Here is a 25,725-nt window from a genome sequence, read left to right on the forward strand (position 1 = left end):
TTGAAATTTCTTCCTTGGTCTTTTTTTCTGGTCAGCTGCGTGACCATCTGCGTCTGCACACTGGGCTGGGGCCATGTCGCCACCCTCGGCTGCATCAGTTTTCGCTACATCCTCTCCATGTGCGAGTGTAATGTGGGATCAACACACCCGGGACGCAGTGTTTTGCTATCGGCACGTGAGAACCCACGTGCTCCCGGGCAGGCGTAAGCGCAGTGGGCCTTGGCCGCTACAGCGATATATCGGGGTCATGCGATAGTCGCGTCGATAGAAAATAGTCGGCTTGGTTTTGTTTGGCTTCGGACGGACGCCGGCCGGCCTGCGGTACATAAATAGAGGACGCCACAGCCCCGCGCGCTGTATCAACCACCAGAATGCTTCTGCCACTGGCTGTGCTCTTTGCCTTCGGTCTTACCAACTTGCTTCAAGCACAGGTAAGTACGCTGCAACGCCTTCCTCGGTGCGAAATACCAGTCTCATTGTAAAAGTGAAAACCGTTTCTTTCTCCACAAATTTTTATTCGAGACAATGAAAGGAAACAAGAGGGAAATTCAAGAAATAATGCGACACGTTTTTTCCTCGTCCAATTTCGTTTGAAAAAAAAATAAAAAAAATAAAAAATGCGAAATTTGCTGTGGGAGATATAGCAGTACTCCCGAATCGTCCCCTATAGTTTCGTGAATTTCCGAGAGATGGCGGCGCTATACGTTGCCTTCGGAAATGTCGCCTGTAACGGAGATGTTTTCCAAGCAGGGCGCTGTCAGTGAGTTTCTTTTGGTGGAAAACCAGAGCATCGCAGATATTCACAGGCGCTTTCGGAACGTCTACGGCAGTGGTTCCCAACTTTTTCTAGACCATTACCCCTGAGTGCAATCAGACATTAGCTACTACCCCGCCCCCTTCCCCACATTATCACAAACATTAGCACCTAACTAAGCTGTAGAATGAAAGACTTTTCTTGGAAGACTTTTATTTTTAAAATGATGTTAGATGAATGATATTTAGTTTGTGTACGAGAGGTGGTGGCTGTGGAGGGGGGGGGGGGGGGGGGTTAGAATGAATGACAAAGGAATTCGTGGTGCATCGCGAGTACTACCCACAATTCCTGCTCAGATAAGAAAGCTAACTATCCACAGTGAGGGTAGGCACTTGTTGCAAAACATACTTTCCGTGCATTACTCCTCTCCATTGTGGCACTTGCTTGACCTCCACACTGCAACCCCATTTAAACAAGTTTAGATGGTGCACTATGCGTTATGTTAATAACTCACTTGGTTGTTGCTCTCCCTACTTCTGAACTGGCAGAAATTGGAAAACTTCAGGCTGTTAACGCTTTGTATCTAATCACTCTAATAATAATAATAATAATAATAAATTCAGGGTGTAAATGCTTTGTGCCTAATCCATCTAATCATAATAATAACAATACTGTCTACAGCGCAGTAGTAGCCTTTGTGTAGTTAACTGCTGAGTTGTGGTGTCAATTAATTACACTACTGGCCATTAAAATTGCTACACCACGAAGATGACGTGCTACAGACGCGAAATTTAACCGACAGGAGAAAGATGCTGTGATATGCAAATGATTAGCTTTTCAGAGCATTCACATAAGGCTGGCGCCGGTGGCGACACCTACAACGTGCTGACATGAGGAAAGTTTCCAACCGATTTCTCATACACAAACAGCAGTTGACCGGCGTTGCCTGGTGAAACGTTGTTGTGATGCCTCGTGAAAGAACGAGAAATGTGTACCATCACGTTTCCGACTTTGATGAAGATCGCATTGTAGCCTATCGCGATTGCGGTTTATCGTATCGCGACATTGCTGCTCGCGTTGGTCGAGATCCAATGACTATTAGCAGAATACGGAATCGGTGGGTTCTGGAGGGTAATACGGAACGCCGTGCTGGGTCCCAACGGCCTCGTATCACTAGCAGTCGAGATGACAGGCATCTTATCCGCATGGCTGTAACGGATAGTGCAGCCACGTCTCGATCCCTGAGTCAACAGATGGGGACGTTTGCAAGACAACAACCATCTGCACGAACAGATCGACGAGGTTTGCAGCAGCATGAACTATCAGCTCGGAGACCATGGCTGCGGTTACCCTTGACGCTGCATCACAGACAGGAGCGCCTGCGATGGTGTACTCAACGACGAACCTGGTTGCACGAATGGCAAAACGTCATTTTATCGGATGAATCCAAGTTCTGTTTACAGCATCATGATGCTCGCATCCGTGTTTGGCGCCATTGCGGTGAACAACATTGGAAGCGTATATTCGTCATCGCCATATTGGCGTATCACCCGGCATGATGGTATGGGGTGCCATTGGTTACACGTCTCGGTCACCTCTTGTTCGCATTGACGGCACTTTGAACAGTGGACGTTACATTTTAGATGTGTTAGACCCGTGGCTCTACCCTTCATTCGCTCCCTGCAAAACCCTACATTTCAGCAGGATAATGCACGACCACATGTTGCAGATCCTGTACGGACCTTTCTGGGTACAGAAAATGTTCGACACTGCCCTGGCTAGCACATTCTCCAGATCTATCACCAATTGAAAACGTCTGGTCAATGGTGGCCGAGCAACTGGCTCGTCACAATACGCCAGTCACTACTCTTGATGAACTGTGGTATCGTGTTGAAGCTGCATGGGCAGTTGTACCTGGTCACGCCATCCAAGCTCTGACTCAATGCCCAGGCGTATCGAGGCCGTTATTACGGCCAGAGGTGGTTGTTCGGAGTGCTGATTTCTCAGGCTCTATGCACCCAAATTGCGTGAAAACGTAATCACATGTCAATTCTATTATAATATATTTGTCCAATGAATACCCGTTTATCATCTGCATTTCTTCTTGCTGTAGCAATTTTAATGGCCAGTAGTGTAGTTTTCCTGTTTTGAAGCGAGTAACAAAGCAATTTCTGGAGTACTGGATATATTATCTTCAACTTTGAGAAGATATTTTCTTGAGATATTTAGCATTGTTACATGTATAAGTGTCGCTTTTATCATCACCGATGTATGGGACAAAGCATAACATATGTGTGTAACAGGTGGACTACGTGAGGTACCTGTAACCTCTACATTAATGCTACTAATTGAGAAAAATTAATTATTGATAAATTATATAATCAGTTTCAGAGTCTTACAAAATGGAGATATTAGTAATAATCTAGTTCGTTACTGAAACAGAATCGAATAGTTTAATTTTTAGCTCTCAGAAAATTACATATTACGACTGAGGGGGTAGTTAGCCCCAGGTTGGGAACCCCTCGTCTATGGAGACCTGGCAGCGAACAGAAGCACGATGAGTCGTTGGGCGAGACGTCTGTCATCATCGCAAGGTCGCGCAAACCTGTGAGATCTTCCGCGTGCTGGCCGGCTGCTCACAGCTGCTCACTCCTGCAGTGTTGGAACGTGCGGACACTCTCACACGACGTGATCGACGGATTTCAATCAAACACCTCTCTGCTCAACAGGACGTCCCTGTTGGTAGTGCTGACACACTCGACCACCAGTTTGGGTACCAAAAGGTGTGCCAGCCGCTGTGGCCGAGCGGTTCTAGGCGCTTCAGTCTGGAGCCGCGCGACCGCTACTGTCGAAGGTTCGAATTCTGCGCCGGGCATGGATGTGTGTGGTGTCCTCAGGTTTGTTAGGTTTAAGTAGTTCTAAGTCTAGGGGACTGATGACCTCAGATGTTAAGTCCCATAGTGCTCAGAGCCATTTGAAGGTGTGTGCCCGCTGGGTTCATCGCCCCCTAACACAAGACCATTAAGAGCAGTGAAAGACCATCTGTGTGGAATTGCTTGCACGCTACGAGGCTGATCCTGACAACTTTTTGTCGAACACTGTCACAGACGATGAAACATGAGTTCACCTTTTCGAACCGGAAACAAAACTTAATCCATGGGGTGGCGCCACCCCACCTTTTCTCTGAAGAAAAAGTTCAAAGCCAGTAAAGTCATGGCGACGGTCTTCTGAGATTCTGAGAGGGTTATTCTGGTTTATGTTCTTCCTCACGGTGCAACAATCAACTCTGAAGTGTATTGTGCTATCCTCAGGAAATTAAAGAAATGACTTCAGTGTGTTCGTCACCGTCTTTGCACCCGAGAGGAGCGCACAGAACTTGATTGGACTGTCCTTCCTCATCCACCCTACAACCCGGATCTTGCACCTTCCATGTGTTAGGCCCAATGAAGGATGCACTCCATGGGAAGCAGTAAGTCTATGATGGGGAGGTTATTGGTGCAACTAAATGTCGGTTTCGACGTCGACCAGTAGAATGGTACTATGCGAGCATATAGCGCCTCCCAGTAAAATGGAGTAAAGCCGTTGCATTGAATGAGACTAACTTGAAAAATAAGGTTTTGTGGTCAAGTGAGTGAGGAATAATATGGTGTATTGAAATTCTGACCAAAACCAACCTACTGCAGAAAAAAAATGTGTTGCATTACTTATTGAACGTTCCTCATAGTTTCGATATGGAAGTGTCAACAACCATCCGTAGTGGCTACACACCCTATTAAAACCCATGTACCACCCTTTGCAATGTCCAGGGGACCATCATAAATCTTGGTGAATTCATTCTAATTACTGTTTTTAATAATGGTGATGTTTCTCTTGCCTCACTGTGCATTTCGTTCAGTCACCTTCTATTCTATACTTGGGGTTGCCAACTTTTTTTGTCAAAATAAGGGAGACTTCGATCCAACAAAATTAATAGGACTGAAACAATTTATTTAAATCTAAAAAACAAGTTTATTGCATGCACCAACCAAAAAACAATTATTAGCTGAAGATCAACAAAATTGTTTTACTTGAAACTATATTTGTTTACACTTTGGTAGCTGTCTGAAGTTTGCGATTGTTCTTTACAAATTCTGCTCCATGTAACCCCCCCCCCCCTTAACTATTGTACCGCTAACATTACGTTGATATAACAAATTTATGCAGATTAATTAAATCGATATTCTTCAAATGTGTAGGATAGTTTTTTTAATTTGCAGCATCCTATTGGTTGACATTGTAATTCTGTCAGAGACAGCAAAGGACTTGAAGAGTATTTGAACGGAATGGATGGTGTCTTGAAGGGAGGATATAAGATGAACATCAACAAAACCAAACGAGGATAATGGGATGTAGTCGAATTAAGTCGGGTAATGTTGAGAGTATTAGATTAGGAAATGAGACACTTAAAGTAGTAAAGGAGTTTTGCTATTTGGGGAGCAAAATAACTGATGATGGTCGAAGTAGAGAGGATATAAAATGTAGACTGGCAATGGCAAGGAAAGCGTTTCTGAAGAAGAGAAATTTGTTGACATCGAGTATAGATTTAAGTGTCAGGAAGTCATTTCTGAAAGTATTTGTATGGAGTGTAGCCATGTATGGAAGCGAAACATGGACGGTAAATAGTTTGGACAAGAAGAGAATAGAAGCTTTCGAAATGTGGTGCTACAGAAGAATGCTGAAGATTAGATGGGTAGATCACATAACTAATGAGAAAGTATTGAATAGGATTGGGGAGAAGAGAAGTTTGTGGCACAACTTGACCAGAAGAAGGGATCGGTTGGTAGGACATGTTCTGAGGCATCAAGGGATCACCAATTAAGTATTGGAGGGCAGCGTGGAGGGTAAAAATCGTAGGGGGAGACCAAGAGATGAATACACTAAGCAGATTCAGAAGGATGTAGGTTGCAGTAGGTACTGGGAGATGAAGAAGCTTGCACAGGATAGAGTAGCGTGGAGAGCTGCATCAAACCAGTCTCAGGACTGAAGACCACAACAACATCCTACTGGTCGGTGAATTCGATGGAATATAGCTTAAACAAAAGATCACTAGTGAAAAACATACCCCGCGACCTGACGCCCGACACTGACCTCGATGCTGCTGACTCCTCAAGCGTTCCCAGGACTTGGGGTGCACCCGCGCCCCCCGGCTAATGGCGACGCGTCCATCAGCTGCAGAGTCACATACAGGTGTCCATTTGGGTCCCGCAAGCATGAGGCGGCGGCATCCCTTTCATACTTGACACCTGAGGAATTCCTGTCGAAATACGTGTTCACCTAGGCACTGGCATGATGATGCAGCGCTGCGGCTCCAGCGCTATACAAATCTGTTAAAATGCTTCCCAGAATAGCTCAGGGAGCATTTTCCCTAGCAATCCTAATGGGACACGTGAGATGCATCGGCTACCGTGCGCATGTCTTTATGTGCCCAGAGAGGCTGACACATCGCCACGAGATGTGCGCATAGCATGGCTGGAACTTTTCGGTGTCCTACAGCTACTGGTCTGGAGATGTCCTAATACCACAATGTCAGATGAGGGACAGCATCACGCCAGAGGTGGATGGACTGCTTCAACTTGTCTTTGAACATATGAACAAAGAATACATCACCTTACGCTCAGAACTTTCCATAGATAAATCGTGCAAAAGTTGCCTACAGTTCATCAAATACATACAAGACTCACAAGAGTATTGGGAACTAGGAACATATTTACCAGTGTAACTAAAATTAAATATTATGATTGATGCTGCAGTCTGATCGATGTACAGGTAATGTCTCTTCTTGACGGCTTTGGTTCTGGAACGAATGTCAGTATCTATAGCGCACATAATTTTCCACATAAAAATCTCTCTCATTCCCACAGGGTTATCAATGCGCTGAATCTGTACAGTGCCCGAAAAAGTTATGCTATGCCTACACTCACACCGGCTACGGCCAGCCGGTGTGGCCGAGCGGTTCTAGGCGCTTCAGTCTGGAACCCCGCAACAACTACGGTCGCAGGTTCGAATCCTGCCTCAGGCATGGATGTTTATGATGTCCTTAGGTTAGTTAGGTTTAAGTAGTTCTAAGTTCTAGGGGACTGATGACCTCAGATGTTAAGTCCCATAGTGCTCAGAGCCAGTTTTGAACACCGGCTACATGTCTCGATTCTCATCACTCCTAGGAAATTAGCTGACAAAGTCTTAGAATCAGTGCTTCTGGAAGGTGCTGCATCCTGCCAACTTTCTCCCAAACAAGTGTTATGAAGGGCAGGCATCCGGCACTATGTGATAATGAATAACGTACCCACGGACATAATACCTGAAAAGACATCACTGACATGGGTTGGTGTGCTGTAATCAACATCACTATTGATAGAACAACAAAGAAAATGCAAGTGTACACTTAGGGGTGCCGATGAGGGGACGTATTGTTAGTCATATTGCTGTCCTGTTTGTACGGTATAGCAGAGCCAGTTGAACACTTGCATTTGCTATATTGTGCAGCTGTTTACGAAATGAATCTATCACAACTTCCGTTCAGATATACTCCTCAGTGCGTAGAAATCACAATTCACTATGTCCAATCTATCCTCCCATTACGCCTAGACATAGGTATTTCTTTTTGTTTTTACATGAATAGTAGTTTGATTACTTCCCACAAATGTGTGTCGGAACTTAAGCCACGATACCTTTATGTTCAAGCAGCAGCATAACATTTCTGACTATAGGTGTATAAAAAAAAATAATTATGATACATCCACACTTGTACTAGATGGGTGTCGTTTTCACACTGAGAAAAAGCCTCCCAACATTATGTATTTGTCAATGAATAAATGATGTAATTACAATTTTAAAAAATTCCTAGAGTCTTTTCGGTTTATCGATTTCACCACTTCCACGGAATCTTCTGATATTTCTGGTATTTTCGATACTTGTAAATGCAGCCAGCATAGAGTGGCTTTGTAGATGGCCTAAGTTTCTAGTTACTCAATGGCTCAATGATTTCTTAGTCGGGGGAAAATTGTGTGATCTGTGTGGTGGAAGCTATGCATGGTATGCACTGACACAAACCCCGACTTGGCGGTCTGAATATATATAAAAGACGCCACTGTATGTTGGCTGGATTTACAAGTATCGAAAATACCAAAAGGTTTCGTGGAAGTGGTGAAATCGATAAACCGAAAAGACTCTAGGACTTTTTAAAATTGTAATTATACCATTTATTCATTGACAAATACGTAATGGTGGGAGGCTTTTTTGCAGTGCGGAAACGACACCCAGCTAGTGCAAGTGTATCACAATTTTTTTATTCACCTGCCATTGATAGTCAAAAATGTTATGCTGCTGCTTGAACATAAAGGTACCGTGGCTTATGTTCCGACACACATTTGTGGGAAGTAATCAAACTACTATTCACCTGAAAACAAAGTGAAATACATATGTCTAGTCGTAATGGGAGGATAGATTGGAGATTTGTGATTTCTACACTCTGAGGAGTATAACCGAACGGAAGTGGTGATAGATTCATTTCGTAAACAGTTGCACAATGTAGCAATGCAAGTGTTCAACTGGATCTGCTATAGTGTACAAACAGGATGGGCAATTTGGCTGTAACAATACGTCCCTTCATCGACACCCCTAAGCATACACTCCCACTTTCCTTGTTGTTCTATTGATAGTGATGTTGATTACAGTACACTGTCTTTTCAGGCATTACGTCTGCGTGGAAGGTTATTCGTTATCACATACTGCTGGACGCCTGCCATTCATAACACTTGTTTGACAGAAACTTGGCAGCATGCAGCATCTTCCAGAAGCGCTGATTCGAAGACTGTCAGATAATTTCCTAGGACTAAGGAGAATTGAGACATATAGTCGGTGTGAGTGTAGGTATACCATAATTTTTTTAGGCACTGTGCAGATTCAACACATCGGTAACCCCGAGGGTATGAAGAGAGAAAGAGAGAGATTTTTATGGGGAAAATCATGTGTGCTATAGATACAGAGATTCGTTACACAACCACAGTCTTCAAGAGGAGACATTACCTGTATATCGATTGGTGTCAGACTGCAGCAGCAATCGTAATATTTAATTGTAATTAAACTGGTAAATATGTTCCTAGTTCCCAATATTCTTATGAGTCTTGTATGTATTTGATGATCTGTAGACAACTTTTGTGGGTTTATCTACAGTATGTTCTGAGTGTAAGGTGATGTATTCTTTGTTCATATATTCAAAGACAAATTGAAGCAGACCCTCCATCTCTGGTGTGATGCTGTCCCTCATCCAACATTGTGGTGTTAGGACATCTCCAGACCAGTAGCTGTAGGACACCAAAAGTTCCAGTCATACTATGCACACACTCGTGTCAATGTGTCAGCCTCTCTGGGCACATAAACATAAGAGCGCAGCCGATGTGTCTCGCATGTCCTGTTATGATCGCTGGGAACAGTGCACCCTGAGCTTTTCTGGGAACCATTGGAACAGATTTCTATAGCGCTGGAGCTGCAGCTCTGCATCATCACACGAGTGCCTAGTGAACACGTATTTCGACAGGAATTTCTCAGGTGTCGAGTATGAACGGGATGTCGCCACCTCATGCTTGTGGGGCCTGAACGGACACCTGTATGTGACTCTGCAGCTGATGGGCGCGTCGTCACTACGCAGGGGTTGCGAGTGCACTCCGACCCCTGGGGACGCTTTCGGAGTTGGGGGCGTCGGGCATTGGGTGACAGGGTGTGTTTTTTAATAGCAATCTTTTGTTGAAACTATGTTGCATCGATTCACTGACTAACAGGATGCTGTGAATTTAAAAAAAACTACCCCATACATGTGAAGAATATCGATTAAATTAATTTGCATAAATTTTTTATATCAATGTGGTGTTAGCAGTACAATAGTTAAGGGGAGGGTGTGTGTGAGTGGGTGACATGGAGCAGAGCGGCAGGTTATGTACAGAACATTAGGTTAATTTGCATAATTTTTATGTAACAGGGGTGAGTGACAAGGAAAAATGTGCCAGAAATGGCTTTCAAAAGCATGTGAAATTCGAAAAGTGTACCAGAAAATGGTGGGAGGAAATAACTAATTGCTTAATTTGGTAATAAAAGCTGTGCAATAGTTTAAGGAAAAGGGGGTGACATGGGAAACCACTTAACAGATCAATAGGTTAAGTGTCGACAAAGGGCCAAACATTAGGTTAAGACACCTACAGTACAGTGCCGAACATTAGGTTATGCAAAATGTTTGCCCCATGTAATTACTTCTTACAAGACCTACATGTTTCCAAACAGCAGAGAACGATGAGCAAGAGAAATCCAACCCCCACAAACTGATTTTTTTTTGTAAATAAATAATATACCCTTGTATTTCCTGTTATGAGATTCTTCATCTCCACCAAAGAGCTCTAAATTTCCATATATTCCATACACTGCCTTGAATCCCATATATTGTTTAAATATACAATATCCACATGTTTTCTAAATTGTTTAAACAATATTCCATATACTACAATCGAACTCCCTCCAGATGACCGATCAACTGAGTCTTTTTCCCGCCAATTTCCAGGAGGGGAGGGGAGGGGTTTACTAGAAGGGGAGAGGTTAATTAATTGATCAATTTAATTGAGTAGTCAATCAAATTGATAAGAATGAGAATGTCTGTTCCAATAACTCAGACCTGAAAGTATACTTATAGCAGTGAGGTTACCTGAAGAGTGTGAGGGAGGTGGGAGGGAGGGGGCAGGGGAACAATAAGTTAAGGACCTGTCAGTCAAAGGAGAACAATAGATTAAGTACGTGTTAAAGGGGAAGAATGTGTTTGCCCCTGAGTGCATACCTGCCCCAGATGTATGCAACCCACACTAACAAATGCGCTCGTACGAACTTTGTTCCACTATTGACGGTTTGAATCCGCATCCGCCCATCCTGATTTAGTTTTTCCGTGATCTCCCTAAATTGCTTCAGGCAAATGCCTAGATGGTTCCTTCGAAAAATCATGGCCGACTTCCTTCCCCATCCTTCCTTAATCTGATGGAACCAACGACCTGACTGTTTGGTGCCCTCCCTCATCTGTTATTTGACATTAATATGGTATGTGTCGACCATTTGCCATTATCACGGTTCGAACTCTGCACAAGAGAAATTCAGTGAGATATCTGAATGTCTGTGGAGGAATGGCTGGCCATTCTTCCTCAAGAGGCAAAACCAGAAAAGATTTGAGGTCGAAAACGAAGTCGACGTCCTAATTAATCGCAGAAGTGTTCCGTTTGTTTCATGTCAGGACTCTGGGCAGGCCAATCCATTTCGGGAATATAACTGTCCACAAACCATTGCTTCACACGTGCTGCTTTGTGAAAGGGCGCATTGTCATCATCATCTCCCATCTGTTCCTCTGTGCAGAACACAATGCTGTAAAATGTGTTTGTATACTTCCACATTTTGCGTTTTCTTAAGCGCTGTAAGGTGACCATGCCCTAAACACAAAACATCCCCATAACGTAACACCACCTGCTGTGCACTTCACTGTTGGCACTACACATGATGGAAGGTAGCGTTCCCCATACATTCGCTAAACCCAATCCTCTACATCGAATTGCCACAGACTACAGAGTGACTCATCCCTCCAAATCTCTTGTTTCCAGTCATCCACTGCTCATTACCCTTTAGACCACCTCAAACGTCGCTTACCGTTGACTATTAGAAGATGCTCCACTACTGTATGCCATTCTGTTAAGTGTTTCCTCCCACTGATTTCATGAAGTTTTTTAGAGCAATCCTCCGCAATGCTGAACGTTGTGTGTCAGTCACTACGTGAGGTTGGCCTGGTCTTGGGTTGTCGTTCCTTCACGTGTCCACTTCACATGTGCGTCGTCAAGAATCCACTCGGGCAGCCTTAAAAGGATTGAAATGTCCCTGATGGATCTGTTATGCAGGTGACATCCAAATATTAGTGCACATTCGAAGTCACTGAGCTTTCCTGATCAACCAGTTCTGTCGTTGCTGTTCCTCTACTCACATCACAACACTCCCCCAAACCCCTCCTGTGATACTACCGGGTTCGCACTCGTGATACCTACTGATCAGTTTCACAGTGCATAGGGACCTCCAGATACTCTTGATCAGGTATGCATTTTTGATTGCCTGTAGTAGCTGCCACAGCCAGCTTTCAAAACCACGAGTAGCTAAAACAGGCGTTTCACGCTCCTTTGGATTGTTTTTATACAGAGTCCGCCAGAAAAATGTATACACTCTTTGTCAGGCTGTATCGAGATATCGATATTGTCATTCGATTTGAGTTACGAGTGTGCTGTAGTATAGTCTTTAGCTCAGCAGATGTTTGTACTTTCATCTCAGTATTGAGAAAACAAGATAGCTGGAGCACACTTGACATTCGAGGAAGGAAAATTTATTGTGAAATGGTTTTTCAAGTTTGACAATGCGATTGAAGTGCATCAGTGGAGGCGGGAGTCTGAAACAGAACCGCCAACCCGCCTAACAATTAAACGCATCATTGCCAGGTTTGACCTGCATGGAACGATTTGTGATATTCACAAGGGAAGATCAGGAAGAGAGCGTACAGCTACAAGTCCTGCTTCGTCGGCTCTCCACAGAAGTCTGCTACGCAATGTGCACGTAAAGTGGTGGTTAGCAGCACAAGTGTACGAAGAATTCTGAAAGCCGCAAACTGGAAAGTTTACATTCCATGATTACTGCACACGGTTAATGTTGACGATCCTGATCGCCGAATGCAATTTTGCGAATGGTATCAGCAAATGGTAACTGATGACGAACAATTTGTGACGAAGGTAGTGTGGAGTGACGAAGCACATTTTAAACTTAATGGAACCGTGAATCGGCATAACAGTGTGTATTGGGCACCGGAAAATCCGCTTGTTAATGTGAGTAAAGCGGTCAACCTACCAGGGGTTCGTGTGTGGTGTCGACTCATCTAGGGGCTTAGTAGGACATTTTTACTTTGATGCTGCTGTCACTGGAAATGTTACGCACATCAATTTTGCCAGGTATACGTGCACTTTATGAAAGAGGTCTTCTACCAACGGGACGGGGCGCCACCACACTACCACCTAGCTATACGAGCTTCCCTGAATGACAATTTTCCGGGGCATTGGATTGGACAAAGAGGGTCCATTGAGTTCCCTCCACGGTTGCCAGATCTAACACCTATGGACTTGTGGGGAACTGTGAAAGATAACGTCTATCGACGTAAGCCACGCACGGTGGAGGAACTTCGCCAGGAGATTACAGCGTCATGTGCAGCGATCTCCACTGTAACGTTGACTCGCATAGTTGCGACAACCGCTCGTCGTTCTGTTATGTGTATAGCTACCAACGGTGAACATTTAAAGTAACCATTTGCTAAACTGAAGGTTGTACAATATGTGTGATCAATTACGGGGTGAGTCAAATGAAAACCTTAAATTTTTTAAAAATATTTTGTATGGTGCAGAAGTGGTACAAAGCTGTATCACTTTTCAACATAATCGCCCCCACGCTCAATGCAAGTCCTGCAGCGCTTACAAAGTGCATAAATTCCTTTTGGTAGTCCGCGCAACCACTCATGCACCGCGTGGCGTACTTCTTCATCAGAACGGAACTTCTTTCCTCCCATTGCGTCTTTGAGTGGTCCAAACATATGGAAATCACTTGGGGCAAGGTCTGGTGATTATGGTGGATGAGGAAGACACTCAAAATGCAGGTTTGTGATTGTTGCAACTGTTGGGTACGGGCAGTGTGGGGCCTTGCATTGTCATGTTGCAAAAGGACACCTGCTGACAGCAATCCACGTCGCTTTGATTTGATTGCATTCCGCAGATGATTTTTTAGGAGATCTGTGTATGATGCACTGGTGACAGAGGTCCCTCTAGGCATGTAATGCTCCAAAATGACGCCTTTTTCGTCCCAAAAGAGAGTCAGCATAACCTTCCATGCTGATGGTTCTGTTCGAAAGTTCTCTGGTTTTGGTAATGAGGAATGGCGCCATTCTTTGATTGCTCCCTTCGTTTCCGGTTGGTGGAAGTGAACCCATGTTTCGTCCCCAGTAACGATTCTTGCAAGGAAGCCATCACCTTCTCGTTCAAAGTGCCGAAGAAGTTTTTTTACAAGCATCAACAAGTAGTTCTCTCATTTCACGAATCAGCCGCCGTGGCAGCCACCTTGCAGACACATTGTGAAACTGGAGCACATCATGCACAGAGTGGTGTGCTGACCCATGACTAATCTGAAAACATTCTGCAATATCATACAGTCACTCTGCGGTTTTCCTTCACTATGGCTTCAACTGCTGCAGTGTTCTGTGGAGTCACAACTCGTTGTGCCTGATCTGGACGAGGAGCATCTTCCACTGAAGTCACACCATTTGCGAACTTCCTACTACATTCGTAGACTTGCTGCTGTGACAAACATGCATCACCATACTGAACCATCATTCGTCGATGAATTTCAATAGGTTTCACACCGTCACTACGTCAAAAACCGAATAACAGAGCGCTGTTCTTCCCTGGTGCAAGTCGCAAGTGGAGGGGGGGGGGGGGGCATCTTTATACTGATGCTAAGACGGTATGTGTGTATCTGCACTATGCTGCCACCTACAGGCCATTCTGCACTCTGTCTGTAGCACGCTTAGCAACTTACAGGATAACGGCGCGAAATTTCGATTTGTTATTACAAATTTAAGGTTTTCATTTGACTCACCCTCGTATTAAATGTAAAATAAACACATAATACTTTCCGTTCCTTAAAGTGTGTATAGATTTTTCTCGCGGACTCTAAATTCGAGAGTTTCGCTCCCTTAAGATCATCGTACCTAAACGTATGTGGTAGGATACTGCGGAAACTCTTCTTTCGTTCACTAAGCAATCGTGGGAGCTGTGCCGAATATCTTCCAGAAGTCAAGGAACACGGCATCAGTTTAGGGAACCCAGTTTCAGACCCCTGGCTCTGCCATTCTGCAGTGCGTTTTAACCTGTAAGGCAGCTTATCACTGTATGTATGCTGCTAATTACATTGAGGTGAAAGAAGTCGTGGAACATGTCCTGACATCATGTCGGACCCCCTTTTGCCCTGCGTGCTGCAGCAACTCCATGTGGCATGGACTCAACAGGTCACAGGAAGTACCCTGCAGAAATACTGGGCCACGCTGCCTCTAAAGCCGTCCATAATTGCGAAAATATTGTCAGAGCATGATTTTGTGCACGAATTGACCTCTCGATTATGCCCCATAAATGTTCGACGAGACTCATGTCGGGCCATCTGTGCGACCAACCATTCACTTTAATTGTCCAGAAACGTCTTCAAATCAGTTGTGAACAATTGTGGCCGAGTGACACGGTGCATCGTCATCCATAAAAACTCCATCGTTGTTTGGAAACATGAAGCCTCCAAGTAGCCGAACATAACCACTTCCATTCAATGATAGGATAAATTGGACAACAGGACCCAGTCCATTCCATGTAAGCACAGCCACACCATTATGGAGCCACTGGCAGCGTGCGCAGTGCCTTGTTGACAACTTGTATCCATGGCTTCGTAGGGTTTGCACCATCCCCGAACTCTATGATCACCTCTTTACCAATTGAAATCGGGAATCAAAGCCACGGTTTTCGAGTCGCCTAGGGTCCAACCGATATGGTCACGAGCCCAAGAGAGAAGCTGCAGACGATGCCAGTGCGTTATCCGTGGTGACTGGTAATGCCTAAAATTTGACACTCTCGGGACACTGTGGATCTCTGAATATTGCATTCCCTAACGATTTCCCAAATGGAATGTCCCATGCGTCTTACTCCAAGTACTATTGCTCGTTCAAAGTCCGTTATTTCCTGTCTTACAGCCAGAATCACGTCGTATACCTTTTACATAAATCACTTGGGTACAAATGACAGCTGCGCCAATGTACTGCCCTTTTATACATTGTGTACGCGATACTACCGCCATCCTACATGCGCATATCGCTAGCCTATGACTTTCGTCACCTCAGTATATTACCAGTCGTTACGGCAGATATTATGTTACAGGCGTCCGCTGTAAACGCAACACTTCTCACGAATCCAGTGGAGGTCGGCCTTTACTATGAAACGCTTTGCCCGCACTGCCGGGGGTTCGTCATCGAGCACTTGCTTCCGGCGTATCTAAAAGCTCCAGAACGGATCAAGCTTAAACTGGTCCCGTATGGAAATGCTGAGGTAAGTAATATTTACTCCATTTCAATATTTTAATAGCTATTGCTCGTCGTATTTCAGAGGATTGAAACTGTTAACTTCAGCACAGACGGCTTTATTTCACGGCGTCCATCACAGGGTCGTGACTGGATTGAGGATTTCTTGTTAGATGCGGAGAGTTGTTGACACATGTAGAAGAGGCATCAGCTGTCCCTCAGGAAATTGTGTTGGGCCCCTTGTTGTTCATGTCGTATGTTAATGACCTCGCAGACTTTGGCAGATGATGTAGTTAAGTACGAGGGTCGTTCGATAATGAAAGAGACAAACTGATGTAGAAATGAAATGGTTTGTAGGAGGAGGTCTGTACTTTCTTGAGTTTAGGTTGGTATCACTGTGATGAGCTGAGAACAGCTGACGGATAAAAACTGTTTTGTTTATTACTTCAAAATTGCATTTAGCGATAATATGTCCACTTGAAATTTCCACTTTAGTTGAAAAACATTCAGTGATCAGTTTTTTTTCTCAAGGCGAAAATCTGACTGAAATCTTTCCTCGAATGATTTTCGTTTTTTGCGGTCTGAAGGTGAAAATCCTGCTTAAGTCCTTTCTCGAATGGTTTTATAGTATGATGAAAGCTGTATAAATGGTAGAAATTTTTACAAATAGAAACACTCGAACCTCAGCGACTAACGAGCAACGTATTTGTCAGCCAATTCGCGTCAACTCCTTCCCTTGAAACCGCCACTGACGAGATATTCGTGAAGCCGGCGTGTTTGCAATTCGACACATAGCGAAACCAGTTGCAGTAAGTGTTGGTACCGTTCCTAACGTTGTGAGTAACAAGCTCAAGTTCAGAAAAAAAGGTGTAAGGTGTATCTCGAAACATTTAACACAACACAAAAAAAGACTTAAAGTGTGAGCAGGCTTGAAAGAACGCTATTAAAGGGAAGGTGGTCTTTTTCCAAAAATGATTTTAACTTCTGATAAAACTTGGGTTCACCATTTTGAACCAGAGTCCAAAAAACAAAGCAGGGAGTGGAAGCGCACCAGCTCACCTGTCCGAAAGAAATTCAGAACGCAATCAACGGCGTGAAAAGCCATGCTGACCGTCTTTTGGGGTGACCAAGGTGCAGCCTTTGATAGTTATTTCGAAGATCAGCGTACAAGAAACAATGCCCGCTACTCAGACACGCTTGTGAAGAAAGTAAAGCCATCAATGAGAGTAAAACGTCGTGGATCTCAAAGGAAACGCGTGATATTGCTTCACGACAATGGACACCCTCACACCGTCCATTTGGCCGGTTGAATAATTGGGTTGGGAGATACTACAGTTCGTTCGTCATAAGAATAAACATGATGTAAACAAACACAAGCGCAATGATTGGTCAGCAGCTGTAGCTCTGCTACACTGGTGTTGTGCCGCTCTTGGGAGTAGGTCCTACTTACGTATTAGATATCTTATTACTATGTCATTGTAAATGAAACTTTAAGACGTTCTGAAATATTAACAGCCATCAACGTTTTTCGTAATCATACTTTAGCTACGAAATTTTTATTTAAAAAATCGTGCACAGTGCCAACCTCCGTAAACGCTACTTTTGCTCTGATTGTCCCGCTGTTCATACGTACTGTGCAAATGGATGACACTGCTTCCTGCTTCGTAGTAAAACGTGCGCGCGGTACAACGTTAATGACGAGGAACAAGTTGTTCTTAATATTTCTCACAAGCTTACGGAGAAAAATGAGCTTTATTATCTTTGGGACTCAAAATCGGCTGAAGTCCCAACACTTAAAATTCAACAACATTAGAACCTTTAAAATGCCAAAGGTTCTTTAAATTAGGCTGAAGGCCTAAAGAATCCTTTACCTTAAGGGCAAAACAACGTTAATTTTAAAAAAATCGGCTAGAAGCCATTCAGGTACAAACAACAAGAACAAATAAAATCAAGGCAGTGCACCCAAGAGCGCTTAGATGTTCAAGAGTCGGCCTGGAATTCAAACACTAACGCTCGCTTAGGTGAGATAGGCAGTCGGGCCAACCATTCACGATCCGACGACAACCCAACTGACCGACAGTCAACGGACCAAGCGACAGGACGTCCCAACAGTCCACAACGAAACTCAAACGACACAATGTGAACAGTTGGGGCTGGCTGGTAGATTAAGTAAAGACTTACCTTTCGTGTCCGGCATCGGTGAGCCACGGGCCTCATAGCAATGGGAACAGCCCCTCACACACTGACCCGCGTAGAGACCGCCAGGGGCCCCGGCCAAACTACGTACCGCGGAGAATGCTCCAGGCCAACCGACCGACTGCCCAGGCCTGGAAACGGTGAAAGGAGCAAGTATACGTCGGCCGATGAGACGACCAACCGAACGACCAACCAACGGTCGTCCCGCTCCAATCTCCCTCCGTCGGACACTTCATGTGTGTCGCCAGCGGTCAGTGAGCACTGGCTGTCGGCGCCTCACCGGCGCTCCGTCCTTGACTTCACTGCTGCTGCATCCCGACTGCACTGCTGGTCCGTCCCGAACTGACTCCAGACACACGGCGACCCGGAAACACTATTGGTCGCTCCAGCGATGGTACGACATTGCACTTATCGATACGCGCTGCTGCTGCCGCCCACGGGCAAGTAAGGCAGGAAGTTAGTGACGCCAGTAAATGGAATAAGAAGACGAGGCGGCAGTACCGTAATAGAAGATGACAAACAATAAGTGGGATAAACGCGAGCCGTGCACGGCTCAATTCAATTTGTTCAATTGGCTCTGAGCACTATGGGACTTAACTGCTGTGGCCATCAGTCCCCTAGAACTTAGAACTACTTAAACCTAACTAACCTAAGGACACCACACACATCCATGCCCGAGGTAGGATTCGAACCTGCGACCGTAGCAGTCACGCGGTTCCAGACTGTAGCGCCTAGAACCGCTCGGCCACACCAGCCGGCGCACGGCTCAGTGAGGTTACAAGAATTAACTGAAGTACAAAAAATGTATTTTAATAAAATTTACATGCATTGTAGTACAGGTCTTGCATTATTTTTCCACATAGTCACCATTTACCTAAATACATTTTGTCATCCGTGGGACGAGTTTTTTGAATCCTGAGTTTTAGACATCTCCCGCCTCCTTTTTCAGCCAGTTCTTCACTTCGATTTTCACCTCGCCGTCGTCGGAAAAGTGTTTTCCACGAAAGTGTTCCTTCAATTTAGTGAACAGTCACTAGGAGCGAGATTAGGGCTGTGAGAGGGGTTGCTAAAAACTTCCCAACCAACGGCTCTTGTGTTACACGGGCGGTGTGCGGACAAGCAGTGTCATGAGGGAGACAGACTCCCATTGCTAGCATACAGTGACATTTGTTTTGTATGGCTCTGCGAAGTTCCTCCACGGTCTCACAGTATCTTGCAGCATTTATTGTTTCACCTCTTTTCAAAACAACCAACGAACAGAACCCTTATCCTGTCCCAAAACACTGACACCATGATTTTCCTTGCTGTTTGCTGAGTTTTGAACTTTTTGGCTGAAGGAGAATGAGTATGGCGCCACTACATTGATTGTCGTTTGCTCTCTAGAGTACGGTGATAAGCCCAAGTTTCATCCCCTGTCACTATAGAGTAGAGAAAAGCCTCGCCTTCAGTCTCAAAACGGTCAGGAAATTCACCAGCAGCACTGACTCTGTTTATTTTGTGTGCTTCGGTAAGCATCTCGGCAACCCATCGCGCACACAACTTGCGATGATTTAGTCGATCACTTACGACTTCATGCACAACAGTTCGTGAAATGTTTGAACAAACTGCTTGCAGGTCGTCAGTTGTCGAACGGCGATCAGAGAGATGTCCAATTTCCTGCTCCACATCATCAGTCGCAATAGACGGCCTTCCGCTTCTGTCTTCATCGTGAATTTCCGTCCTTCCAGAATTGAAATTCCGTACATATTTCGTCAAATGCTGCCTTTACATTTCGTGCTCTCCACAAACTAAAACAATTTCGCTATGAATCGCAGCGACGTTCATGCCCTTAGCATTTAGGTAGCGAATTACATCGCGCACTTCGCACTTGGCGGGAGCCGGAATGATGGCGCTCACTTCTGACAGTCACCACGACAGTAATCGACAAGGAGGTTCGGGGGAGGAGGGAAGAATAACGAGAGCGGTGCCAGCAGACCCTCCTGAACGAGAAGACCTAGGACGCAGCGCCCAGACGGCAGGAGAACGGACGCTGTACCTGGACCGAGGCACCTGATGATGGCAACGTGGTCGATTGCCGAAATATTGTCTCCTATGCACACTCATACCAGGCTGTTCACCCGAGATTTATTTCGTCATAAAATACGCCTGGAGAAATTGAAGAATCACATCACATACCTCTACGGGGAGGAGATGTATCGCAGCATGAAAAGGATCGACAAGCTGTCATCGGAGAAGTTGTCTACTTAGCTCTTTTGTTTTTCTAATGAAGTGCCAAGAAGAGCGTTTGGTACCGAATTTTGCTAAGGTCAAGCATCACATCGACTCAGCGGCGTCCAGAAGAATCAAGAAACGTGCCAGCCTAGCTTTGGTACGAGGGAGAATGGGAATGCTCGTTCCATCCGCTGGATTTCTCCGATGCGGCAGTCGTACCAACTTCCCACATGGAAGCTACATGCCTTATAACCTTAGTTTCCCTCGTGCAATGATCACGCGAGTTAACATCCATTGAGATGAGGTTTTCACCAAAATGTTGGCGATATGGTCCCAACATTGGTTGCACAACCTCGTTCCTGTTCCACGGGGAAGTGACATTACCCTCAACTATCAGGAGAGTTGTACGGTGCCCCATGTAATGCCGTTCAGAACATTACTCCACCACCACTTTGATGTGGGTCACAGAGTTGAAGGCGTCCGATATTACCGGGTTTTCTCCGGACATGTCGTCTGTGATTTATCAGGGTACAAACAGATCCGAGTTACGTCCGTAAACAACACCTGACGTCACTCCGGGAGCGTCCTGTCTGCACGAATTCTTGCCCATCTGTAACGCAGTCCATGGCGTTGTGGTATACGACTTGGTGGTCATCAAAAGCGGAGATGACATCATACAATCGTCTCCCAACACTCTGATGTCAGACACGACGTCCTGTAGCTTCTTCTGACGCCAATTCAGTTCTGGACCACATTGCCCTTGGTCTGTATCACTCTAAAGTCGTAGATATCGAACATCCTGTGTTCCTGTCGAACGTGGACGGCCTGAGCGGCATAAGTCCTCAACACTACCTGTACGAGGTGCATTAAAGTTCTAAGGCCTCCGATTTTTTTTCTCCGGACTGGAAAGAAACAGAAACATGCGCATTGTTTTAAAATGAGGCCACGTTCATTGTCAATACGTCCCAGAGATGGCAGCACCGTACGGCAGATAGAATTTTACCGCCAGCGGCGAGAATGAGAACTGTTTTAAATACTTAAAATGGCGACGTTTTCCTTACTTGAACAGCGTGCAAATATTCGTTTTCTGAATTTGTGTGGTGTGAAACCAATTGAAATTCATCGACAGTTGAAGGAGACATGTGGTGATGGAGTTATGGATGTGTCGAAAGTGCGTTCGTGGGTGTGACAGTTTAATGAAGGCAGAACATCGTGTGACAATAAACCGAAACAACCTCGGGCTTGCACAAGCCGGTCTGACGACATGATCGAGAAAGTGGAGAGAATTGTTTTGGGGGATCCCCGAATGACTGTTGAACATATCGCCTCCAGAGTTGGCATTTCTGTGGGTTCTGTGCACACAATCCTGCATGACGACCTGAAAATGCGAAAAGTGTCATCCAGGTGGGTGCCACGAATGCTGACGGACGACCACAAGGCTGCCCGTGTGGCATGTTGCCGAGCAATGTTGACGCGCAATGACAGCATGAATGGGACGTTCTTTTCGTCGGTTGTGACAATGGATGAGACGTGGATGTCATTTTTCAATCCAGAAGCAAAGCGCCAGTCAGCTCAATGGAAGCACACAGATTCACTGCCACCAAAAAAATTTTGGGTAACTGCCAGTGCTGAAAAAATGATGGTGTCCATGTTCTGGGACAGCGAGGGCGTAATCCTTACCCATTGTGTTCCAAAGGGCACTACGGTAACAGGTGCATCCTACGAAAATGTTTTGAGGAACAAATTTCTTCCTGCACTGCAACAAAAACGTCCGGGAAGGGCTGCGGGTGTGCTGTTTCACCAAGACAACGCACCCGCACATCGAGCTAACGTTACGCAACAGTTTCTTCGTGATAACAACTTTGAAGTGACTCCTCATGCTCCCTACTCACCTGACCTGGCTCCTAGTGACTTTTGGCTTTTTCCAACAATGAAAGACACTCTCCGTGGCCGCACATTCACCAGCCGTGCTGCTATTGCCTCAACGATTTTCCAGTGGTCAAAACAGACTCCTAAAGAAGCCTTCGCCGCTGCCATGGAATCATGGCGTCAGCGTTGTGAAAAATGTGTACGTCTGCAGGGCGATTACGTCGAGAAGTAACGCCAGTTTCATCGATTTCGGGTGAGTAGTTAAATAGAAAAAAAATCGGAGACTTTAGAACTTGAATGCACCTCTAAATTGGAACCAATCGCACACGTCACTTTCACACGTCGAGCGACTTCCCCAATAGATGATTCTTCAGTGCGTAATATTACGATACGGATACGATCATTGGTCACGACTGACTTTCGTGCCATGAAGGATGTCCACTACACTGCTCCACAGACGTCTCTGATGCGTCCTTACTGGTGCTTTACTTTCAACTGAAACGTTTCAGTGCTTTCGAGTGCCGGCCGGAGTGGCCGTGCGGTTCTAGGCGCTCCAGTTAGGAACCGTGGGACCGCTACGGTCGCAGGTGCGAATCCTGCCTCGGGCATGAATGTGTGTGTGTTGTCCTTAGGTTAGTTAGGTTTAAGTAGTTCTAAGTTCTAGGGGACTGATGACCTCAGCAGTTGAGTCCCATAGTGCTCAGAGCCATTTGCTTTCGAGTGCGGTGTTCCACCGTAGGTAGTGCTCATGGTAACTGTGTGTATGTTTACAAACAATGTCAGCGGTGACCTTCCGATAATTACAGGAACAGTCACAATAGCAGCACATGTCGGGATGATACAACACTTTTGCCGATGTGTGTATATACACTCCTGGAAATTGAAATAAGAACACCGTGAATTCATTGTCCCAGGAAGGGGAAACTTTATTGACACATTCCTGGGGTCAGATACATCACATGATCACACTGACAAAACCACAGGCACATAGACACAGGCAACAGAGCATGCACAATGTCGGCACTAGTACAGTGTATATCCACCTTTCGCAGCAATGCAGGCTGCTATTCTCCCATGGAGACGATCGTAGAGATGCTGGATGTAGTCCTGTGGAACGGCTTGCCATGCCATTTCCACCTGGCGCCTCAGTTGGACCAGCGTTCGTGCTGGACGTGCAGACCGCGTGAGACGACGCTTCATCCAGTCCCAAACATGCTCAATGGGGGACAGATCCGGAGATCTTGCTGGCCAGGGTAGTTGACTTACACCTTCTAGAGCACGTTGGGTGGCACAGGATACATGCGGACGTGCATTGTCCTGTTGGAACAGCAAGTTCCCTTGCCGGTCTAGGAATGGTAGAACGATGGGTTCGATGACGGTTTGGATGTACCGTGCACTATTCAGTGTCCCCTCGACGATCACCAGTGGTGTACGGCCAGTGTAGGAGATCGCTCCCCACACCATGATGCCGGGTGTTGGCCCTGTGTGTCTCGGTCGTATGCAGTCCTGATTGTGGCGCTCACCTGCACGGCGCCAAACACGCATACGACCATCATTGGCACCAAGGCAGAAGTGACTCTCATCGCTGAAGACGACACGTCTCCATTCGTCCCTCCATTCACGCCTGTCGCGACACCACTGGAGGCGGGCTGCACGATGTTGGGGCGTGAGCGGAAGACGGCCTAACGGTGTGCGGGACCGTAGCCCAGCTTCATGGAGACGGTTGCGAATGGTCCTCGCCGATACCCCAGGAGCAACAGTGTCCCTAATTTGCTGGGAAGTGGCGGTGCGGTCCCCTACGGCACTGCGTAGGATCCTACGGTCTTGGCGTGCATCCATGCGTCGCTGCGGTCCGGTCCCAGGTCGACGGGCACGTGCACCTTCCGCCGACCACTGGCGACAACATCGATGTATTGTGGAGACCTCACGCCCCACGTGTTGAGCAATTCGGCGGTATGTCCACCCGGCCTCCCGCATGCCCACTATACGCCCTCGCTCAAAGTCCGTCAACTGCACATACGGTTCACGTCCACGCTGTCGCGGCATGCTACCAGTGTTAAAGACTGCGATGGAGCTCCGTATGCCACGGCAAACTGGCTGACACTGACGGCGGCGGTGCACAAATGCCGCGCAGCTAGCGCCATTCGACGGCCAACACCGCGGTTCCTGGTGTGTCCGCTGTGCCGTGCGTGTGATCATTGCTTGTACAGCCCTCTCGCAGTGTCCTGAGCAAGTATGGTGGGTCTGACACACCGGTGTCAATGTGTTCTTTTTTCCATTTCCAGGAGTGTACAACCGCCTACATGTCACTCCCATAGGGATCTCGAAGACAATGTTAGACTAATTACAACACGCACAGAGACATTTACCAAGCAATCACTCTTCCCGCGCCCCGTTTGTGGATGGTACGGGAAGAAGCCGTAATAACAGGTACAGTGGTAAGTGCCCTCTACCGTGGACCTGACAGTAGTCTGCAGAGTATGGATGTAGATGTACAAGCGAAGATTCCACTGGATGGAATGTTCTAGAACAACATTGCCGCAGCTGTCCGTTATTACGTAAGTGACCTCTATTAATGTAAAGGAAACGGGAATGACTTAGCCATAAGGTAGCTGCTGATACGACAAATAGAATTTACGTGTCATTGTGGGAAAACCAATACGATCGCCATGTCGTCATCTTTAGCTCTTTCATACGTGAACAATGCTCCTAACGTCTGGTTAATGGAATGGAATGTGTGTGAAATCTTATGGGACTTAACTGCTAAGGTCATCAGTCCCTAAGCTTACACACTACTTAACCTAAATTATCCTAAGGACAAACACACACACCCATGCCCGAGGGAGGACTCGAACCTCCGCCGGGACCAGCCGCACAGTTCATGACTGCAGCGCCGCAGACCGCTCGGCTAATCCCGCGCGGCGTCTGCTTAACAATTCATGTATTTACAATGTACATTTTGTAAAAAATCAATGGCACGGAAGTAAAGACTGACCAAAAAATGTGTGTACTCCGCGCTGTAGTAACATACATACATAAAGATATAGCTGAGAATACGAATCAGCGTTTAGCACAGCAACCACCAGGTAGAGAGCAAAGAAATAATAAAAGTACCTTTTATTTCATATGTCTCGGAACAAAGCTTGTACTATTATAATATCAGTAGTTTCGCAAAATTAGTACGAGATTGTAGTTACTATTGATATTATTATAGTACATGTTTTCGTGCCTGTATTTTACCGAAATTCTCAATAAGTCGTTGAAATCTGTTTCATTTAAAAAATTTCTTTCAATTGATAAAATTCGTCGTAGAGCGAATATGTTTGTATTAGCTTCAGTTTAGAAAACCTATTCGCATTATGTGATTGAGGCGCATATGGTCAAGAAATACTGGATTATAAGTGCTGTTCAGGGTAATGATTCACTGAATTTCCATTTAGTTAGATGGCTGTGTATCTAACAGAGATGTACACACTTCTATCGGTTACGCATAGATGCCTGCAAC

The 25,725-nt window shown here is 45.6% G+C and overlaps 1 protein-coding gene across 1 annotated transcript in view; it reads left to right on the forward strand.

Annotated features, from left to right (window-relative positions):
* The first annotated feature begins 278 nt into the window (after window positions 1-278).
* The window catches only part of LOC124717116 (GILT-like protein 1), a 120,970-nt gene continuing 95,523 nt past the window's right edge, over window positions 279-25,725 (forward strand). The window contains exons 1-2 of the mRNA XM_047243838.1: window positions 279-431; window positions 15,805-15,972. Of these exons, the coding sequence (XP_047099794.1) occupies window positions 372-431; window positions 15,805-15,972 (228 nt within the window). The 5' untranslated portion in view covers window positions 279-371. The remainder of the gene's footprint in view (window positions 432-15,804; window positions 15,973-25,725) is intronic.

The sequence above is a fragment of the Schistocerca piceifrons genome, chromosome 9, assembly GCF_021461385.2.
Source record: "Schistocerca piceifrons isolate TAMUIC-IGC-003096 chromosome 9, iqSchPice1.1, whole genome shotgun sequence".
Classification (NCBI taxonomy): Eukaryota; Metazoa; Arthropoda; class Insecta; order Orthoptera; family Acrididae; genus Schistocerca; species Schistocerca piceifrons.